At 50.0% G+C, this 18,767-nt stretch overlaps 1 protein-coding gene across 4 annotated transcripts in view; it reads left to right on the forward strand.

The window, feature by feature from the left end:
* LOC116827320 (uncharacterized) overlaps positions 1–13,444 on the forward strand; it is a 33,537-nt gene extending 20,093 nt beyond the window's left edge. For 3 of the 4 annotated variants that reach the window (XM_032784737.2, XM_032784738.2, XM_032784740.2), the window contains 4 exons: positions 866–981; positions 4,820–4,909; positions 6,378–6,498; positions 9,073–9,985. In XM_032784737.2, the coding sequence (XP_032640628.1) occupies positions 866–981; positions 4,820–4,909; positions 6,378–6,498; positions 9,073–9,324 (579 nt within the window). In that variant the 3' untranslated portion in view covers positions 9,325–9,985. Of the gene's footprint in view, positions 1–865; positions 982–4,819; positions 4,910–6,377; positions 6,499–9,072; positions 9,986–13,372 lie in introns of those variants that run through there. The other variant, XM_075063507.1, reaches the window with a different exon arrangement.
* The last annotated feature ends 5,323 nt before the right edge of the window (positions 13,445–18,767 follow it).

Consider the following 18,767-nt stretch of genomic DNA (forward strand, 5'->3'; position numbering starts at 1 on the left):
TGTAGAGGACTGGGGTACAAAGCCTTTCGCTTGTTGTGACTGGTTCCCAGCCAACCCAGCCTGGAAGTTGCCATCCTCACGTCTGTCACTTGTGTCTGAAGTGAGCTAGTGATCTCAGTCCTGTTTCTAGTGGGCAGGTGGGTGCCCCCATGTAAACCCCTATCATTGACCATCACAGCAGAGCAATCAAGAACTGAATGAATGACTGATACTAGACAGAAAGCATGGTATTCGTGGTTAGGAATGGTAATAATAGACCGACCCCTGACCAAAGAAAGCTTCTAACGTTGCCCAAAGTGGCCAAGGGTTTTAGTTTAAGGCCATGGTCATCTACTCTGACCTCTTGGCCATTCAGTTTCCCTTGTATTGAGCCCAGTGACTTGTATGGCTAAAGCTTATCTTCCACAAAGGGATCCAGTCTTGGTGTGAAGACCTCACGAGTTGGAGAATCCACCATTTCCCTTGGTAGCTCGTTCCGGTGGTCATTTGCCATCAGTACATTCAAGGAGGGGTTTCTTCCCCAGAATGATAGTTACTGGGGAGGATTTTGTGCTTAATGAAATCCGTATTACTTTTTTTCCACCATCTCCTGAAGTCATGCTCTTGCATCTACACTGCCCTTTATAGGGGAGACTTCAGGTCTGTTTTGTCTAATTCTACAAAGAACCATGTACAGCATGAGTGTGTTCTTCAACAAGAACAAACTCAGAGCTTATCAGGAGGGGGGAAAAAAGCCATCCAAAAGCGCAGGAATGCAAAGAACTTTTCTCTTCCAGAAATTGTGTTAGAAACAGTCCTTGAGTTTTGGATAGAGTGAAACAGTTTGATATGTTTTATGTATACTCTTGTATCTTCTCTTTGACAGCTTGGTTGGATTAACTATGGGTTCACTACGGAGCCAGTGTATAAAAAGCTTGATTGTCCCGTGGAGGAAGGAGTTAAAGTGAAGACTGTAACAGATGTTAGTTATAAAGATGACCAGTAAGTGAAATGCTTGTTTCTCTTCTTGCTCCAAGAAAAGGCCTCTATCCCATTGTTTCCTTTTCCCGTGGAGTCGTTCTCCCATTCCCCTCTTCTCAGGGCAGTTTTGATTCCTAAATACTAGGAGTTGGGCATCTAGTAGGAAGTTCTAGGCTGGGATGAATTTTGGTGACTGCAGCAACATCCCTTGGTATGCAATTTTCTTATATCCCCCAAACTAATTAAGATAGAGTGGGTCAGTGAGTCAGAGTGGGTAATGAAACCAAGCCCCATTCCCTCTTAGGGAGAAGGGAGTGCAGTGTTGCTGGAGGCACCATCTTTCAGATGATGCATAACTTACGTCCTGACCATATCTGGTGTCACACCCCTAGATGAGTTCCCAATCCGGGACACTCAGCAGGCTGCTGTCCTGCACCCAAACCTTGGGTCTTACAGGCTTTTGGCTTGCAAGGGCTTGATGGAGTTTAGGTACCGTCTCTCTGGCTTTGAACCTCTAGTCAGGCACTACAGGTGCAGCCCCCATGTCTGACACCCCTTTTGGCAGTGGGGACTTCTTGGCCCTGAACTAGCGCTGCTCTCCCCAAACTCCCCAGTAACAAGTACTTGCTCCCAGAGTTCCACAAAAGCTTTGGACTCTCTGGTTTGTGGTTTCCCTTTCGAGGAACCGTGTGACAGTCTGAGGCCTGGTCTGCAATACAGAGTAAGGCAGCTTACATCACCTGAACTCAGTAAGCATCTACACTGTGACATTGCTCACGCTGATGTAAGTGGCCCACTAGACCGACCTAATAACTCCGCCTCTGTGAGAAACGTAGCACTTGGGTCAATGTAGTTAGGTCAATGCAGTGTTCATGTGGCCACTGCGTTGGTTACATTGCCTGTCAGTGCCCTACGATGTGCCACTTAAGTTGATGCAAGCGTTGCTGATGAGGACGCACATCGCCAACAGAAGGAGCGCAGTGTGCACTGATTTAATTACTGCGGTAGGTCGACCGAACTTAAGTAGATTTAATTTTTTAGTGTAGGCGCGCCCTAAGCAAGTAACACGCAGACTCTGCAACGGAGTTGCTAAACACACACACGTTCATTTCATTAGAGAGAGCACAAGAGATACACCGATCTATAAGAAACAACACACACCTGCGTGCAGGGACCTGCCTCAGTTTCCTCACTTTTCCAGAGGGTCCTTTGGGTTTTAGTCAGTGTCTTCCAGGGAACCCCAGATTCTTCTGCACTCCCTCTCCTGCTGCCTAGTCTTCTGCTTCTGGGCTCTCTCTGCTCAAGCACTCACAGAAGCAGTCTGGCTTATAAGCAGGAGTTTGGTCATGAGCCCCAGTGTGAGACCTTGGACCCCAGCTGTGATAGGTTCACCTCCATACACCCCTTTGTTTTAATGGGGGTGGATCTGATAAGTCATTAGCAAGTCAATAGTCCTTCCAAGGAGTCTCCATTGTCCTGCTAGGGCAAGGTTATTCAACTGTTGATGGTCTGTGAAGTTTGTCCCATTCAGGGCAGAGGCCCAGTCCCCCTCCTTTTAATACAAGAGGTATAATGCAGAAGACAACCCCCATAAGGGTATAAATGTAAAATCCAACTGGAATTCGTAAGTGCCCACAGACAGATTCCCGCGCTGTTCCTGTCACATCTGGTTTCTAAAGCTGTAGAGCACTTCTTGCAGTAACAGGAGTATTAATCCTGCTGTTCCGTCTGAACCCCAGTGTGGGTTATCATATATTTTTCTACCTAAGGCTGTGACTACACTTGCAGATGTAGAGTGCTGGGAGTTAAACCAGCCCTCAGAGACAGCAGCAGGGAAAGCGCTGCCGTGTGTTCACACTGTCACTGCAAGCGTGGTAGCATAGCCACATTAGCAGCTCTTGCAACGCCCCATAGAGCAGTGCATTGTGGTAGCTATCCCAGTGTGCAAGTAGCTGCAGCATGCTGTTTGAATGGGCAGGTGGAATGTGACAAGGAGTGTGTTGTGTGTATGTGGAAGTAGAGACGGTGTGTTTTGGGGGGCAGAGAGAGTGTCAGCATGCTGTCTTGTAAATTCAGAAACCCTGACATCAGCCCCCACCACCCCTCTCTCACTCACACACACACACACACACACACGCCCTGCCCTGCAGCAGCAGCATTCTACAGCAGTGGTTTGCTTTGTCCCAGAGCTGATAAGCAGCCGGCTGTCAGAAATGGAGCTTTTAAAGGGGATAGCCGCATGCCTGCAGTCAAAACAATGATCAGGGTGGCCACTTGACTTCAGGAGATTGTGGGACGTTTCTGGAGGCCAGTCACAGTGCACTAATGCAACACATTGTCCACACAGACACTCGGGCATTTTAGCTGGGGTGCAGCAAGCATTCTGCTTCTCGTGGAGGTGGATTACCAAGAGCGCTCCAGCTGCAGAGTCCAGGCGCTTTAAGTGCCGTGCCAGTGTGGACACTGCAGGAGTTACAGCGCCCGGGGTTGATTTAATGCGCTCCAACTTGCAAATGTAGCCAAGCCCTAAGAGTATGTCTACACTAGAAACACAACAGCGGTACAGCATAGGCATTTACTACACTGACTGCAGTGACTGGAGGGGGTTGTTCTGTCCCTGTAGTAGATCCTCCTCTCTGAGAGGCAGTAGCGATGTTGATGGAAGAATTCTTCTGCCAACCTAGCAGTGTCTGCAGGGGGGCACAGGTCAGCTTAACTGCATTGCAGGGGACGTGATGTTTTTCACAGCCCTCAGCAGTGTGGTTAAGCGGACGTAACTGTAGCGTAGACCAGTCCTCAAACTTCACTGGCACTTTCAACTGGACAGTTTATTTTGTTTTGTTTTTTCCCCCATTTCCTGCTCTGAACTCCTGCTGTGTTCTGTTAACCAGCTACCATGATCCACCCTGGAGAGGTGACCACAGCAATGTCTGAAAAGGGGTTGGGCAAAGCTTTGAGCTTCAGGGCTTTCCATGGCTCATCCAATTGGCAGTCATTGCTTCAGTTTGTATTTTCTAATCAAGGCCAGTATTGCCAAACTGTACCTTCACCAGTGCAAAGGTGATTCAAAGTGTCGTTCTCCTCTGAAAAGCGACTGTAAAAGTGGTAACAGACTACACAACAGGGCTGCTCCTTTTGTGTATTCAGAGTTCTGTTTGCACATTTTTGTGCTTTTTATTTTTTACCAATGTGCTAGGGAAGAGCAAGCTGGAGTCTTTTCCTTCTCAGGTGTCAGCAGCAGAATTGTTTGCTAAGTTCCAGACAGTTACACCTGTGCAAGCAGCTAATAGAGTGGCACAGCTGTCAATGAGAACAGAATTCGGCCCATAGACCCGTTGGTGGTGGGGCGCTTGGGATGGAAAGAGCCTAGCTTGACTCTAATATCAGGGAACTTTTGCACAGCTGGTAGTTGCGGGGAGGATGCGGGGGTGGGAAACATCTTTACTCTCAGACTGAATACATTTGTTGAGTCACTGAGGGACAGTACTGTGGAACTCCCCCCCCCCCCCCCCCCCGCTCACTTTTCAGATAATCACCATTAAAGTAGATGTTTGTTAAAGTTATTCAGAAAAACCTTTTGGACAAAATTTCTGTGCACAGGGCCTTGCTAGAGCACTTCTCTGTTTTGCCATTAGAGGGCACATTCCCCTCCATCAATAGCATTGTCTGTGGACATCTTTGTGGTGCCTGCTGCATATAGCTTCCCCCCGTCCATCCAGAGTTGTTTGTTGATAATGGTGGCTCTGGAGCCTCTGGGATGGACAGCTCTCACAGTGTCAGAAGTCCTCCTGCTGTTACTGTGAAAGGCAGCCAGCTGCACGCTGTGGGTGTTCACTGTGTCTCTTTTGGCTCTTTCCAGCCGCATGTACTGCTTTGACTATGGAAACAGACATTATTACCAACCTAAGAAAGATCATGAGCGAGCCTACATGATGAAGCTGGCAGAAAGGTAACCGGCACTCGCTGTCGTGTGGGAAGTCCCTGCCTGCAGCTGTCTCGAATTATTTATTTTTCCTTCTAAAATGAAAGGACCGTTGACTAGTGGCCCTGAAAATTGCACTTCTTTGGTACGGTGAAGGCAGTAGCAGTGCAAGGGTGTCTCCTTCCCCAGCCCCTTCCCGCTGACCTCAACTCTGCCCTGGAAAGGTAGGGAAATGTATGGAAGAGATGGGATGTCCTTGTCCTGCTTTGCCCAGCAGTGCTGAGGCCTCAGCTGGAATTCTGGGTGCTGCGCTTTAGGAAGGATGTGGACAAGTTGGAGAGAGTCCAGAGGAGAGCAACAAACATGAGCAAAGGTTTAGAAAACCTGACCTGTGAGGAAAGGTTAGAAAACTGGACATGTTTAGTCCTGAGACAGGACGACAGAGGGGGAATCTGATCAGTTGTTCTCCAAGTTCACAGAAGGTAGGACGAGCAGTACTGGGCTTAATCTGCAGCGAGGGAGGTTTAGGTTCGATATTAGGAAATCTTTCTATCACTAAGGGGAGTTAAGCTCTGGAATAGGGTTCCTAGGGCATTTGTGGAACCCCCATCATTGGAGGTTTTTAAGAACAGGTTGGACAAATACCTGTTGGGGAAGGTCTAGGTGTACTTGGTCGTGCCCAGGGACGGCTCCAGCTTTTTGGCCACCCCAAGTGGTAAAGCTGGGGGGCGGGGGGGAGATAAAGCCACGATCGGCGGCACTTCGGCCGCAGCTCTACTGCACTGCTTCATTCTTCAGCAGAAATTCGCCGACGGGTCCTTCGCTGCCGTCGAAGACCTGGACATGCCGCCCCTTTCCATTGGCCGCCCCAAGCACCCGCTTCCGTTGCTGGTGCCTGGAGCCAGCCCTGGTCCTGCCTCAGTGCAGGGGGCTGGACTTGACTTCTCAAGGTCCCTTCCAGCCTGACATTTCTGTGATTCTGTGAAAGATCACTGCTAGGAGTCTGGGTGCAATAACCCTAGTGATATCTAGCCCTATAGAGCACATCTGTAACCAGCTTCTCTCTGAGGCAACCTCACATGAGGCCAGTGCATTTCCTGGGTGTCTTTTGTAATGGGGACTCCAACTTAGACCACTGTATCACGTCGGTGGGCCATTGAGCTCCCAGCAGATGGTAGCAATGTTGGATCACGGGTTCACTAGTGGTTAGAGGAGGGGACTGGGAATCAGGACTCCGGGTTCTGTTCCAGCTTCTGCCGTTGACTTGTTTTGGGTCCTTGGGCAGCTATTGCTGCAAAGGTGGGCTGGGGGAGGGGGTTCTTCAAGCTCCGCATTGGCCCCTAGTGTGGCTAGGTGGGGCTTGGGAGTCATTTTACTCTTACAATAGTTCTGTGTTGCCATAACACCCAGGGCTGAGGTAGCATGATTCATTCCCAAAGAGCCACTTGGTCTTTCCTGCCAGTGTAAGAACCGTTGTTTCCTCTCTCTTTGGCAGCTCTGAGAAGGTGATTCAGCAAAACCTGAGGGAATTCTTTGGCCTGTTGAGGATCTTGGTGAACGTAGTCTTCATTTTCCTTGTTGAGCTGGTCCGCTTTCTTGGCAAATCAGTGTTCCAGGTGAGTAGGGCCCTTCCCAGAGCTCCAATGGCCTCCCTGCTCATAGAAAGGCTCCTCGGAGGATCAGATTGTAATGGTAGTGTTCCTTCGTTATCGATGCAGGGTATTACCATGACACTGATTTAACTTCACATTCCTTTGTTAAATCTAGAGACCAAAATGTCTCTAAACATGCCTAACTAATAACCAGTTTATTACATCCAAATGGTAACAAAACATTTACAAGCATTTGAGCAAGATACTTACAAATGGGCTAAACCCAGGGGTGCATAAACCCATGAGGGTTAGCTCCAGTGTGGTCAGGCAGGTATCTGCAATGAACCCTTTAAGAGTTTACTTTTCTGTACAGTTTAACAAACAAGTGATGTCATTGCCAACTATCGGATCTTAGCTAAGGCCAGATGAAAGAATTTCTTATATATCCAATTATTTACTGTACCTGGTACCCAATTAACTGTGTCTTATTTCTGTTACTTTAGGCCAAACCTTAAATAAGAGAACACCGGTTTAACACACTAGCTCTTCTTTCTTATGACCTCATCCTTTTTGGTCACATGCCTTTGGCCTGTCCCAACTCAATTTAAAACCATAGTCCACCCAGACATAATATGGGACTGTATTGGTAGAGGTGGACACAACTTCAGTCCTCTGAAGGAAACAGGATGTTCTCCAGAACGTTCCTAGGAGGCTAGAACTGATGCTACAGGGGGTGACGTTAGGTTTGTGGGTGGATGAGGAGGAGAAATGGAAAACTCCTCAAAAATGAAAGTCCTGCTTCTGCTTTATCAACATGGCTTCTTTTTAAGTAATTGCCAAACTCTAATCAAAACATGCTTTTCTGTGCTGTTTGGGTATGCGGGAGAGGGTGAATTCTGTGTGAGTGAAGCCGTGTGGCTGGTGGAGCCTCTACCATCTCAGTGGGGAGAGGTTTTCCTTGAGCAGACCCTCTTGCGGTAGATCTTCCATGAGGGGTGTATGTATCCCACTTTCTCCTTCTATAAGTGCTGGTTCCTTTGTAACCAAGCCCTAGCCTAAATAGTGAAGTCAACAACTCCCAGTGGAGGGGGTGGGGTAAATGGGGTCCAGAGATACGTTGGCCTTCAGGGAGCACAACTTACTTTTCTGTATAGAAAAGAGGATAACCCCTGTAGAGCCCCTGGCTTTTGAGGCCAATGGCCTTTGCTGCATAGCCTCAGGAACGTTCTCAAAGTCTGAGACGCTACTGGAACTCCTCATCCCTTTGAAAGAAGAGTGTGTTCTAGGAATTGGAGGGCTCAGGGACCTCCAGCATTGGCTAATTTTACCTGCATAGTTGGTTTTGGGAGCCAAATAAATTGATTCATAAAAGAACTGTCCAGTCTAAGACTAGCAAACAGGCCCTGCATGGAAGCTCTCCCTGCTTTCCTGAAGAGGAGTTATAGGAAGACTAGTATCTTGATCTGCCAGGTTGTCTAGACAGAGACTTGCAGCTTAGAAAGTATCAGAGGGGTAGCTGTGTTAGTCTGGATCTGTAAATAGGAATAAATTGTCCTGTGGCACCTTACAGACTAACAGATGTATTGGAGCAGAAGCTTTCATGGGTGAATACCCACTTTGTTAGACAGGCATCTGACGAAGTGGGTATTCACCCACGAAAGCTTATGCTCCAATACATCTGTTAGTCTATAAGGTGCCACGGGACTCTTTGTTGCTGTTTGCAGATTAGAAAGAATCTCACAAATTCGAAACACAAATGTTAAAAAATTCTCAGACAAAACCCGGCTATCGGATGATTTAGTTGGGGTTGGTCCTGCTTTGAGCAGGGGGTTGGACTAGATACCTCCTGAGTCCCTTGCAACCCTGATATTCTATGATTCTATAAATGCATCACTTCCCCAGATACCAAAAAGTGCCTCTGCTAAGCGAGCAAAGCGCTTCTGGAGGGTGGAGGCCCAGCTATTTTGGAGCTGCATGAGCCAAAGCTAGCTTAGGGAAAGGGTTGGAAATTTCTCAGAGTCAAGGATGGAAAAATGTTTTCAGCACAAAGAATAAAAGTCCCAATTCCCTTGCAGTACTTCAGTCAGATTCTGCCCTGGGATGAAATGTGTCAGGTCAAGTTTCAAGAGGATCAGCTTCTTTTGGGGGGAATTTGGGTTGAGGGGTTGAAAACCAGACTTGTAATGGGCAGCTGGTTTTCATCTCTAACCCCAGAGTTCTATAATACCTGGGGAAGTTTCAGCTTTGTTCTGACTTTGGATTTTTCTGATCTCTAGTACGCAGAGGCTACTGTTTTCTGTGGTGGGCAGAAATGGAGATTTCTCTATTGTCCTCTCTACCCCTCAATCTCTTGGCCTCTTCTGGCTGCTCTCCCCCTTCTCAACCTGGAGAATTCCCACTAGCCTGAGCTTGTATCTGGATACCGTCAGCTCCAATGGTTGGTCTGTTAACAGGGTCCTTGTTAGTGGACTGCCCTGCACAGATTCTTCATAAACTCAGCAGTTCCACTACACACAGCCGGATACAGTACATGCTGCTGGTTGGTGAATATATTCAGCAAAACCAAGCAACTAACCAAAATCCATCTTCTCCCTCCAGGTCTTTATGGTGGGCCTGCTGACAACAGCAGGAGATCACGTTCTTAAGCCCTTCTTGGTCGCCGTGTTTAACAGCCTCCTGCAGCCCCTGCTGCTATTCCTGTTGAATGTCCTTTGCAGTGTCCGGAACCTGACTTACCCTCTCATTGACATCCTGAAAGGCATTTGTTTGCAGCTGGCTGTGGTGCTTCAAGCCTTCAGATTAGTAGAAGTCAACATACAGTCAGAGACCCCATTAGCTCAGAAAGTTTAGGCAAGAGACCAAAATCACTTTGACAGGCAATGAGACAAGATTCACTCTTTGGATGCTCCTGGACGTCTTTCCAAGTGCACTGTCCCGCTGGCAGCTTGCCGGCAGCCTGAGCCAACTCGCAGCAGAGTAGAGCAGAATGCAGCCCTCTTCATCATGACAATATGGATGTGGTCTCCAGACGCTACGTCTGAGTGCCAAGCAAGACCACCATTGCATGCTGGACCCGTAGCAGGCCGTGCAGTCTGCACGGGGTGTAGTCAAGCTGAGGATGACCATGTACTGACTACATTAGGCAAAGAACTGTGCTTGCGCTCTGGGGACCCCTGCTCTAACCCCTCCCAAAGGGGTTTGTAACGAGCCATTTGAAATCCTAATGCGTGGGAAGCTCTGTGGATTGACAGTGGCAAAGGGACCCAGCTGGCAGAGTGAGGTGGGCAGTGATGGTTGCTCTGGAATTGACTTCCTAGGGGAGGGAAGGAGGGAGAGACCCTTGCTCTGACAGAACCATGTGCAGACCAGGGCACGTGACCACCCAGGCAGGAAAAACAAGTGTAGCTGGATAGTTCTGTCTAAGGCACTGGACGCGAAGCACAGCTGGGCCTGTCTATAACTCACTAGTGCCCGGTACGACCTCCCTGTAAAATAAAATTCTACAAGCTGGGTACAGTGTCTTGAACAAGCGTTTATTCCTCCTCTCCCTGCTGTGCAGCCTGTGCCTCTCACTGGGAAGTGACACTGATACCACCGGTGAGACTGGACTGTCTCCTGCATGGCACCCCCTGACAGTTGGAGCCAAGCTGTAGGAGTCGGGATTATTCAGGGAGCCACCAAATCTCGTCAGACCTGCTCTTGCCAGTGGCGAACCAGGGCTGGCTTGCTGGCCAGAGCCGCTGGCTGGAGGCCGGGATGGCCCCCTGCTCCTCAGGGAGAAGCTCCAGTACTTCCTTGCTATGTTTGCAGGAGTGGGAGAGCGTCGCGCTCAGGAGAGGAGCTGTCAGCCTTTTCCCAGCCCTCTGCAGCCAGTGAGCCACCCTGTAGTTTCTGTACTGAGCTGTATTCATCACTCCTGTTCGGGGTGCCCAGGCTTGGGGCTCTGGCACCGCTCTCGGGGGCCCCACAGGACCCTGGGGCAGTGTGGCGTCCCTCAGGGCGCGCTCTCCCCAGGGCAAGCCCCCTTGGCTAGAGCGCCTGCTGGGTCTGACCTTGGAGCATTCAGCCTGCCTGGGGGAGCCTCACCCACCCTCAGCGGGGCCCTGCACCCCCACTCCGCAGCCAGCAGTGACTCCCAGCCAGCGTGGGACACAGGAGGGTTATTAATCAGTTGGGAACACAGCGTAGAACAGAGCTTTGCTGCAGGTTCCTGCTTTCTGTGCAAACAAAGTCCATCTTGGGGGCAGATCTAGAGACTAGGGCTCTCCCTCAGTCCCAAACCTGGAGACTGACTAGCCTCCAGCAGCCCAGCCTCAGTCATGCCCCATTGCCCCTCCTCCTTCCTTGGTCTCTTTCCGGGCAAGCCAGGCACCTGGCCTCCACCTCTCTGTTCTCCAACACCTCCGGCTGGCTCCTGCAGAGGATGGGCTCAGCAATCAGTTGCCAGGATACAGTGTCAGCCATTGTCTGTGCGCCAGTAGCTATATGGCACTCACACGTGCCTACTAGGGTCTCTGCAAGATCAGTCTTGTCCCCCACACCTAGATATTTGTGCACCATGTGGGGGAAACTGAGGCGCACACCATCTTCCATGCAAAACATTAAGAAAGTTCCCACTTTGTCAGAACTCTTGGATCTGTTGTAGGGGTCAATCTCCATCATGGGGGCTGTGGCTTTGGATTGTGTAGGAATGCGGATACCCTGTGGGGAGTGCACACAAATTCCAGGATCTTTTTGTGTCACTTGTAGGGAGCTATTTGGTGGGGGTGAAATGGCCGGAGAGCTGATTTCCTCATGTTCTTTCCACCAGCTATGGGGAAATAGAACCACACAGACAGCTACTCGCCCTGTCCCAACCCCTGACTGACCTGGAGCCCGGCAGAGCCACAGCTAAAGTATTGCACGATGCAAAGGGATTCCATCAGCACCACACTTCCGCAATCATGGTCTTCTCTGGGTCTCAGCGGTTCTCAGCCTGCAGCCCGGGGGCCACTTGCAGCCCATGTGACACCCTCAGAGCCCTAGAGGTAGTATTGGATGCGACCCACATAACACATTGTGGGCCACATGCAGCCCACAGTGGTAAATAGGTTGAGAACCACAGCTCTGCTGTGACTCCTGCGGAGAGCGGGGGCTGTGCAGTGGCTGAGTTGCTAATCCTGCTCCGTTACTTCCTGGGACTAGCTAGAGGTGAAGTGCTCTGCAATCTCAAACCTCACCGTACGTCAGGTGGCAATTGTACATTCTGCCGTGCCCGCTATCAGCGCGTAGCCCTGTTAGTCTGGGTCTGTGAAAAGCGAGGGAGTCCTGTGGCACCTTACAGACTAACAGTCGTACTGGAGCATAAACTTTCGTGGGTGAATACCCACTTCATTGGATGCATGTAATGGAAGTTTCCGGAGGCAGGTATAAATATGCAGGCAAGAATCAGTCTTTGCGAATGAGCTTCAGTTCATTAGCATGATTGACACCAGCAGCTCAGGATTGAACAGACTGTGAATGGCTTGCCAACTACAGAAGCAGTTTCTCCTCCCTTGGTGTTCACACCTCAACTGCTAGAACAGGGGCCTCATCCTCCCTGATTGAACTAACCTCGTTATCTCTAGCCTGCTTCTTGCCTGCCTCTACATACCTGCCCCTGGAAATTTCCACTACCTGCGTATGACGAAGTGGGTATTCACCCACGAAAGCTCACGCTCCAATACGTCGGTTAGTCTATAAGGTGCCACAGGACTCTTTGTCACATTCTGCCATGTGTCTCTCTCAGCTGAGGTCAGGTAATTCAAGACAGCAGCATCCTGCTGAGTCTCCCTGCAGAGTCCCACCCAAGACCTTTATAAACTATACACCCAAGCTGAGCTGGACACTTTAGTTGCTGGAAATAGGTTCTGATTCATTTGACCCCTCTTTCTGTTCACAAATTGTTCATGACCCAGTATCAGCTTCTATTCAGAAATAGTCACCACTGAGCGTACACACACCAGTGGCAAGCAATGGATTATTTGCCAGCGGGTCGTGGCCGTTGTTCGCAATTTGTGGTCTGTGACTGGTCACCTGAATCACACGGTATTGCTAGCGCTCCCTGAAAGGACGTCTGCAACATTTTAAACATGAGACTAACGAATGAAAAACAGAAAATAATGAGAGCCAAAGAACTTTCCAGTATGAGTTTCCAGATGACAAATCACTCAAGCTAAAACCTGGGAAACTTGCAGGTTTCGTGAACAAACCCCTGGTGTTCTGAACACTTGTGAATAGCAAATACCTTTGGTTTTGCCAAAGTGCCTAAATGTTGTAGTGTTAAAGTGCATCTCTATATGGCACGAGGAATAGCCCCAAAGCGAACTTGCAATTTGTGTTAACAAAATATTTGCAAATCGCTCTGTGGTGTTTGGGCGCTGGGAGGGGTCATGCCTTCAAGGGCTGAGCTCCCCAAGCAGAGAGTCTGGGCGGGGTGCGGGAAACGCTTGTTGTCATGCACCAGAGGCTGCCTGTTGGAGCCCAATGCAGAACAAAGCAGATCTTGAAGCACAGCGGGACCACTGAACTCTCACACTGTGATGATTTGGCTAGAGGGATCACTTCAGTGACTGATGCAATGCAGTCACTTCTGGGAAATGGAAACTGTTTAACACTGCACAGCAACAGTTTAAAGCAGGCCATGAATAAGAACACTGTATCCAACTGAGACTTTTGGGAGGTAGCCTGGAATTCCTGGAGCAGGGCTTTCCAATGGGGAAGGGGAGGAAAAACCACAGCTAACCCCTCTGCTCTGATGAAAACGGCTGGGGGATCTCTCAGGGTCTTGAGCGATCACAGCTCTGGCTTGGGGTTCCCTCTGAAAGCCATCAGCAGTGATTCTCAAATCCCATCCACACTCTTGGTTCAGCAGTTTCAGCATCCCTAGCCTACTGACAGGTCACACGCCTGGGACACAGTGATGTCTGCTGTAGAAGGAGAGGAAGCACAGCGTCAGTCCAAGAGCTGCACTGTGGGCCCGGGCTAGTGGGAAGCCAGAGGATGCTGTGATGGCTGCCTCAGTTCCTGGCTTGGGAATATCTCTGATAAATACAGTCGACTTCAGCCCAAGTTTCCAGACCCTCCTAAGTGACTTACGCTTCTCCATGTCTTGTAACGTTCCTGCTACAAAAAGAACAGGAACCCTTGTGGCACCTTAGAGACTAACACATTTATTTGGGCATAAGCTTTCGTGGGCTAAAACCCACTTCATCAGATGCTTGGAGTGGAAAATACAGTAGGAAGATATATATACATAGAGAACATGAAACAATGGGTGTTGCCATACCAACTATAACGAGAGTCATCAGTTAAGGTGGCAAAGAATCCTGTGGCACCTTGTAGACTAACAGAAGTTTTGGAGCATGAGCTTTCGTGGGTGAATACCCACTTGGTCAGATGCATGTGTTAAGTTAAGGTGGGCTATAATCAGCAGGAGAAAAAAAACTTTTGTAATGATAATCAGGATGGCCCATTTCAGACAGTTGACAAGAAGGTGTGAGTAACAGTAGGGGAAAAATTAACATGGGGAAATAGTTTTTACTTTGTGAAATGACTCATCCACTCCCAGTCTTTATTCAAGCCTGATGTAATAGATTCCTGCTACAGAAGACAGATTCCTGCCTTTCAGCGAACGGGCCTTTCCTCTTCGGCCTGAATCCAGCTTTCACCCACTGCTTATCCACTCCAGCTGTGTTCATCCTCAGATCCTGGAACGTCTGTGGGGTCTGGCTGAGGTTGGCATAAGGTATGTGACACAGAGCACCACCTTATGGCTGAACAGTATAACACATTTTAGCATCCTACTACATCTGCCCCTGGACATTCTGCATTCCCACCACATACGATAGTTACACTGTCGCGCTCTCTTTGAAGTTCAGTTCGGATCAGGCTGGTAAGTGTCTCTGAATCGTGATGGTTTTCTAATTTCACACCTGAATGCGTAACAGCTTGGTCATCTGGCCGTCTGCTAGTGGCAATGACTGGCTGAGGTCAGTTCGGAATCCTGGAATCTTCGTCGTCTTGTTCTGCACCTACAGTCTGTAGCATTTGGCCTGTTGATTGTTCTTTCTGAGTAACAAGCTGCAAATGCCGACAGAGTCTGTGTAACTCTTCACTGGCCGTCTCAGTCACGTGATCTGGGCACGGAATTCTTTTTATTTTATGGCAGCTCCAGTTGTCCATCGCTTTTCTCCCGCCAGTTTGACATAAACACGGTCACTGGGTTTGAGGCCCAGCGGTTCTCAGAGTGACGGCTGGTGTAAGAGCGTTCGTAAGCTCCCGTGGGACTGCTCTCTTCACGGCCGGAGATAGGTTCTTTGCCGCAGCTGGAACAGTAGTTCTGGTTTGTCTTCCCGTCGGTGTGACCTGCACAAAATTCTCTGTTACACACACTCTCAGGGGCAGCGAGTTCTGTGGGCCCGTGGTGCCCGTGCCTCACCAAAATGAGAGCACGGGGGCCCAGTGTCACCAAAGTTTGGGGCCAGATCTCTCCCCCAGCTCCGCCTGCCACCCCCGGGCAATTTAAAAGGACCCAGGGCCCCCACTGCCACCAGCAGCAGTGGAACGGGGCAAAGGCGGCTTCCTGGCCACCAGCTCCACTTCCGGAAGCGGCCAGCACGCCCCTGCAGCCCCTGGGGGGAGTCTCCTCACACTGTCCCCAGCCCGAGTGCCAACTCTGCCCAACTGCAGCAATGGGAGCTGCGGGGGTGGTGCGAGCAGAGAGTGGAGACCCCTCCGGCCCCCCGCCTAGGAGCAGCTGCTGCAGAGGGGTGCGAGTTGCTTTTGGGAGCTGCCTGAGGTAAGTGCTGCACCCCCTCACCCTTTCCCAACCCCCAGCCCCAGCCCAGAGCCCACACCCCAACTCTGTCACAAAGCCTGCCCCACACACTCCCTCCCCTAGCCCAGACCCCACACCCTAACTCCCTCCCAGAGCCTGCCCCCCTCACCTTCTCCCACACCCCAACCCCGAGCCCAGAGCCCACACCCCAACTCTCTCACAGAGCCTGCCCCACACACTCCTTCCCCCAGCCCAGACCCCATACCTCAGCTCCCTCCCAGAGCCTGCCCCACACACTCCTTCCCCCAGCCCAGACCTCACACCCTAACTCTCTCCAAGAGCCTGCCCCCCGCATCCTCTCCCCTTGTCCCAGCCCAGACCCTGCACCCAAACTCCCTCCCAGAGCCTGGCCCCCACACTCCCTCTTGCCGAGACCCCACACCCCAACTCTCTCACAGAGCCTGTCCCACACACTCCCTCTCCCAGCCCAGACCCCACACCCCAACTCCCTCTCAGAGCCTGCCCCCCACATCCCTTCCTGCACCCCAACCCCCTGCTCCAGCCCAGAGCCTGCACCCAAACTCCCTCCCAGAGCCTTAGGCAGGTGTGTGTGTGGTGGTGGTGGGGGGGGGGGACAGCGCACAGGACTTGGATCCGTTCTGGGCAACACCAAAAATTATACAAACCTGCCACCCCTGCACACTCTGGGGAACCCACCTTTACTTTTCTGTGGGCTCCAGTGTAACCCTGTCAATTTAGGCACCCCCACCTTTCCCGGTTCCTAGGGCTCAGGTTTTGCAGGTTTACGGGGTCTTTTCCCAGTGAAAAAGCCTTACACAGCAATAGCCTTAACCTCTAGTTATTAACAGTCACCACATCAGAATGCACAGGCTAAGCATACAACGCTCACCACTCCCATAAGGCAGATGAACTTTTCCTGCTGGCCAGCCAGGATCAGGTCATCTGGGGACTCCAGTTTCTGCACGGTATGATTGGCAGCGTGCTGAGGTCTGGCAGCTCTGATCTTTGGGGCCGTGCCCTGGAGATGGTTCCAAAGAACTTCTTTTTGGACCCTAGTTTATATAGTGAAACCGGACTCCTGCTTAGCTGTACCTTAACCAATCATTTTACTGAACAGTTCTCTAACCATTCATAATATATTGTCAAACAGCTCTTTAGCCAATCAGATCCCACCACCAGGGTTGATTCACACCAAGCAAAATTAGTTATGCAACAGATAGAAACAATCAAAGAGCCAGACAGATCAACAGTAGAGAACTGGGGCCCATAAAGACAAAACAAAGAAGTGAGGGATTTCACAACCACAATTGATAAGACACAAAGTCTCTTGCAAGACACAAAGTTTTCTTTAACCATCTTAAGATCTGTTTCTTTCTCTGGTGATAGTGGGCGCTATTAGGACAGGATCTCCTTCCTAACAGCTCCATATCACATTGTTTTAATGGAATGTGAGGATGTGACTTTCTGCTTCTTGGCTCATGGCTGCTGCTCTCCTAATGTGGTTGCAGAAAAAGGCCTCACACCGTGCATCACGAGCTGTGCCGGACTGTGTCCCGTAGCCACTATTGGAGTTGATCTGTAACTCAGAAGAGTAAGGAATGGATCTTCCTGCTGTAGGATTTTCTTGGCTGTCTGTGCAGCTCTCTCAGCCTCTCCATTTGCTAGTGGGTAATATGATCAAAAGCATATTTTGTTTGGAAGGACTTAAATTCTGCTGCAGTGAACTGTGGTCTGTTGCTGGAATACCATAGTGAGAAAAAGGGCACTTCGGTTTCTCAGAAACATTGCAACATGTTATGTCTTGCAAGTACATTATTTCTGCATACAAGGAAAAATTGTCCATTATGACCAGGTAATAATGTCCCCTGAATTCAGATAAATCTGCAGCCAGTTTCTTCCAAGATCTCTTTTCACCGCCAACATGGGTGTTTGCACACTGTGTGGTTCAGCATTGTCTCTTAAGTTGATTTGTGCTGGATCTCCTTTCCAAAGTCCAGTATCATCAAATCCTCCATCAAGTTCTTCCACCTTTCTCAATAGCCCGATCATGGCTGCCACGCGACAGCTGAAGAGGTTGTTGGACTCTGATCCTTTGAGCGCATGTACTCTGAATGCAAAGCTTTTGGCTTTGTGAGTTGTTTCCCTGGTGAACTGGCCCGTGGGGTTTAGAATACTTCCAGGGCTGGTCAGAGCTGTGCTAGGTGACTTCAGCTCTGGGAGAGGTTGAAAGTGATTGTAAGTCCCTTCTGAGATGATTCTGAGGTCAGCTCTAGAGTCAATTTTAAAGTAAATAGTCTTGCCAGGAATATTCAAGAGTTAAGGTGGGTGAGGTAATGTATTGGACCAACTTCTATCGGTGAGAGAGACAAGTTTTGGAGCTTACACAGAGCAATTCTTCATGTATGGGAAATGTATTCAAAGTGTCACGGCTAAAGGAACAGTCTGTTCCACTTGGACTTAGCAGTGACACTGAGTACATTTCCCAGATGTAAAGAAGAGCTCCGTGTAGCTTGAAAGCTTGTCTCTCTCACCAACGTAAGTTGGTCCAATAAAAGCTATTACCTCACCCACCTTGTCTCTCTCATTCCCCTGGACGGTCATGGTTACAACGACATTGCCAGGAATATTCAGTTTCACTCTCCAGGCAGGCTCTATATCATCACACGTGATAGATCCCAGAAACAATGGCTCTTGGCTGTCTGTAATATGAGTCAACTCCCTGACTGTTTAGTGCGGCAAACAGCTGCAAAATGTCATATTTCATGCAATTATTATACCATGTGCCTCTTGCTGGACATGCATCATGTCTTCGGATAGGACCTTTTCCCCACCTTGTGCAGGCTGGAATTTGTCCCTCTTAGCCCAGGCGTTTTCTCTCCTTGCCTCCGGGGTTTTATGATCATGATTTTTAACACTCAAGTGTCTGTTTATAGCTTCTAAGTTAGCTTCAGGCTTTTCAAATTGCTCCTGCCTTTTGTTCTGTTTGGCTAATTCTGACTGTTTTGCTCTCTGGATGGCTGTGGCTAGGGTTAATCTCTCTTCATTTGTAGCTGCTGTGAACATGGGTGGTGAGTTCTATGGGCCCGTGGTGCCTGGGCACCAGGAATATTCCTGGTGCTCAGGCACCACGGGCCCAGCTCCAGCACTGTCTGAGGCCAGGTCTCTCCCTCAGCCCCACCTTCCGCCCTGGGTGCCCCCGCCCTGCGCATCCCCCGGGCCATTTAAAACAGCCCAGGGATCCCACTCACCACCGGCAGTGCAGCGGAGCTGAGCGGCTTCCTGTCTGCTCCACGTGGCTTCCGGCCTCTTGCTGCGGCCAATGGGAAGCTGCAGGGGCAGGGCCTGGGGGTAGCAGCACATGGAGACTCCGGCCCGCCCTGCCTAGGAGCCCCAGGTAAGTGCTACACCCCCCACTCCCTCCTAGAGCCTGCACCCCCCTTCAGCCCCCAAACTCCCTCCTAGAGCCTACACCCCC

Source organism: Chelonoidis abingdonii, chromosome 1 (assembly GCF_003597395.2).
Source record: "Chelonoidis abingdonii isolate Lonesome George chromosome 1, CheloAbing_2.0, whole genome shotgun sequence".
Taxonomy (NCBI): domain Eukaryota; kingdom Metazoa; phylum Chordata; order Testudines; family Testudinidae; genus Chelonoidis; species Chelonoidis abingdonii.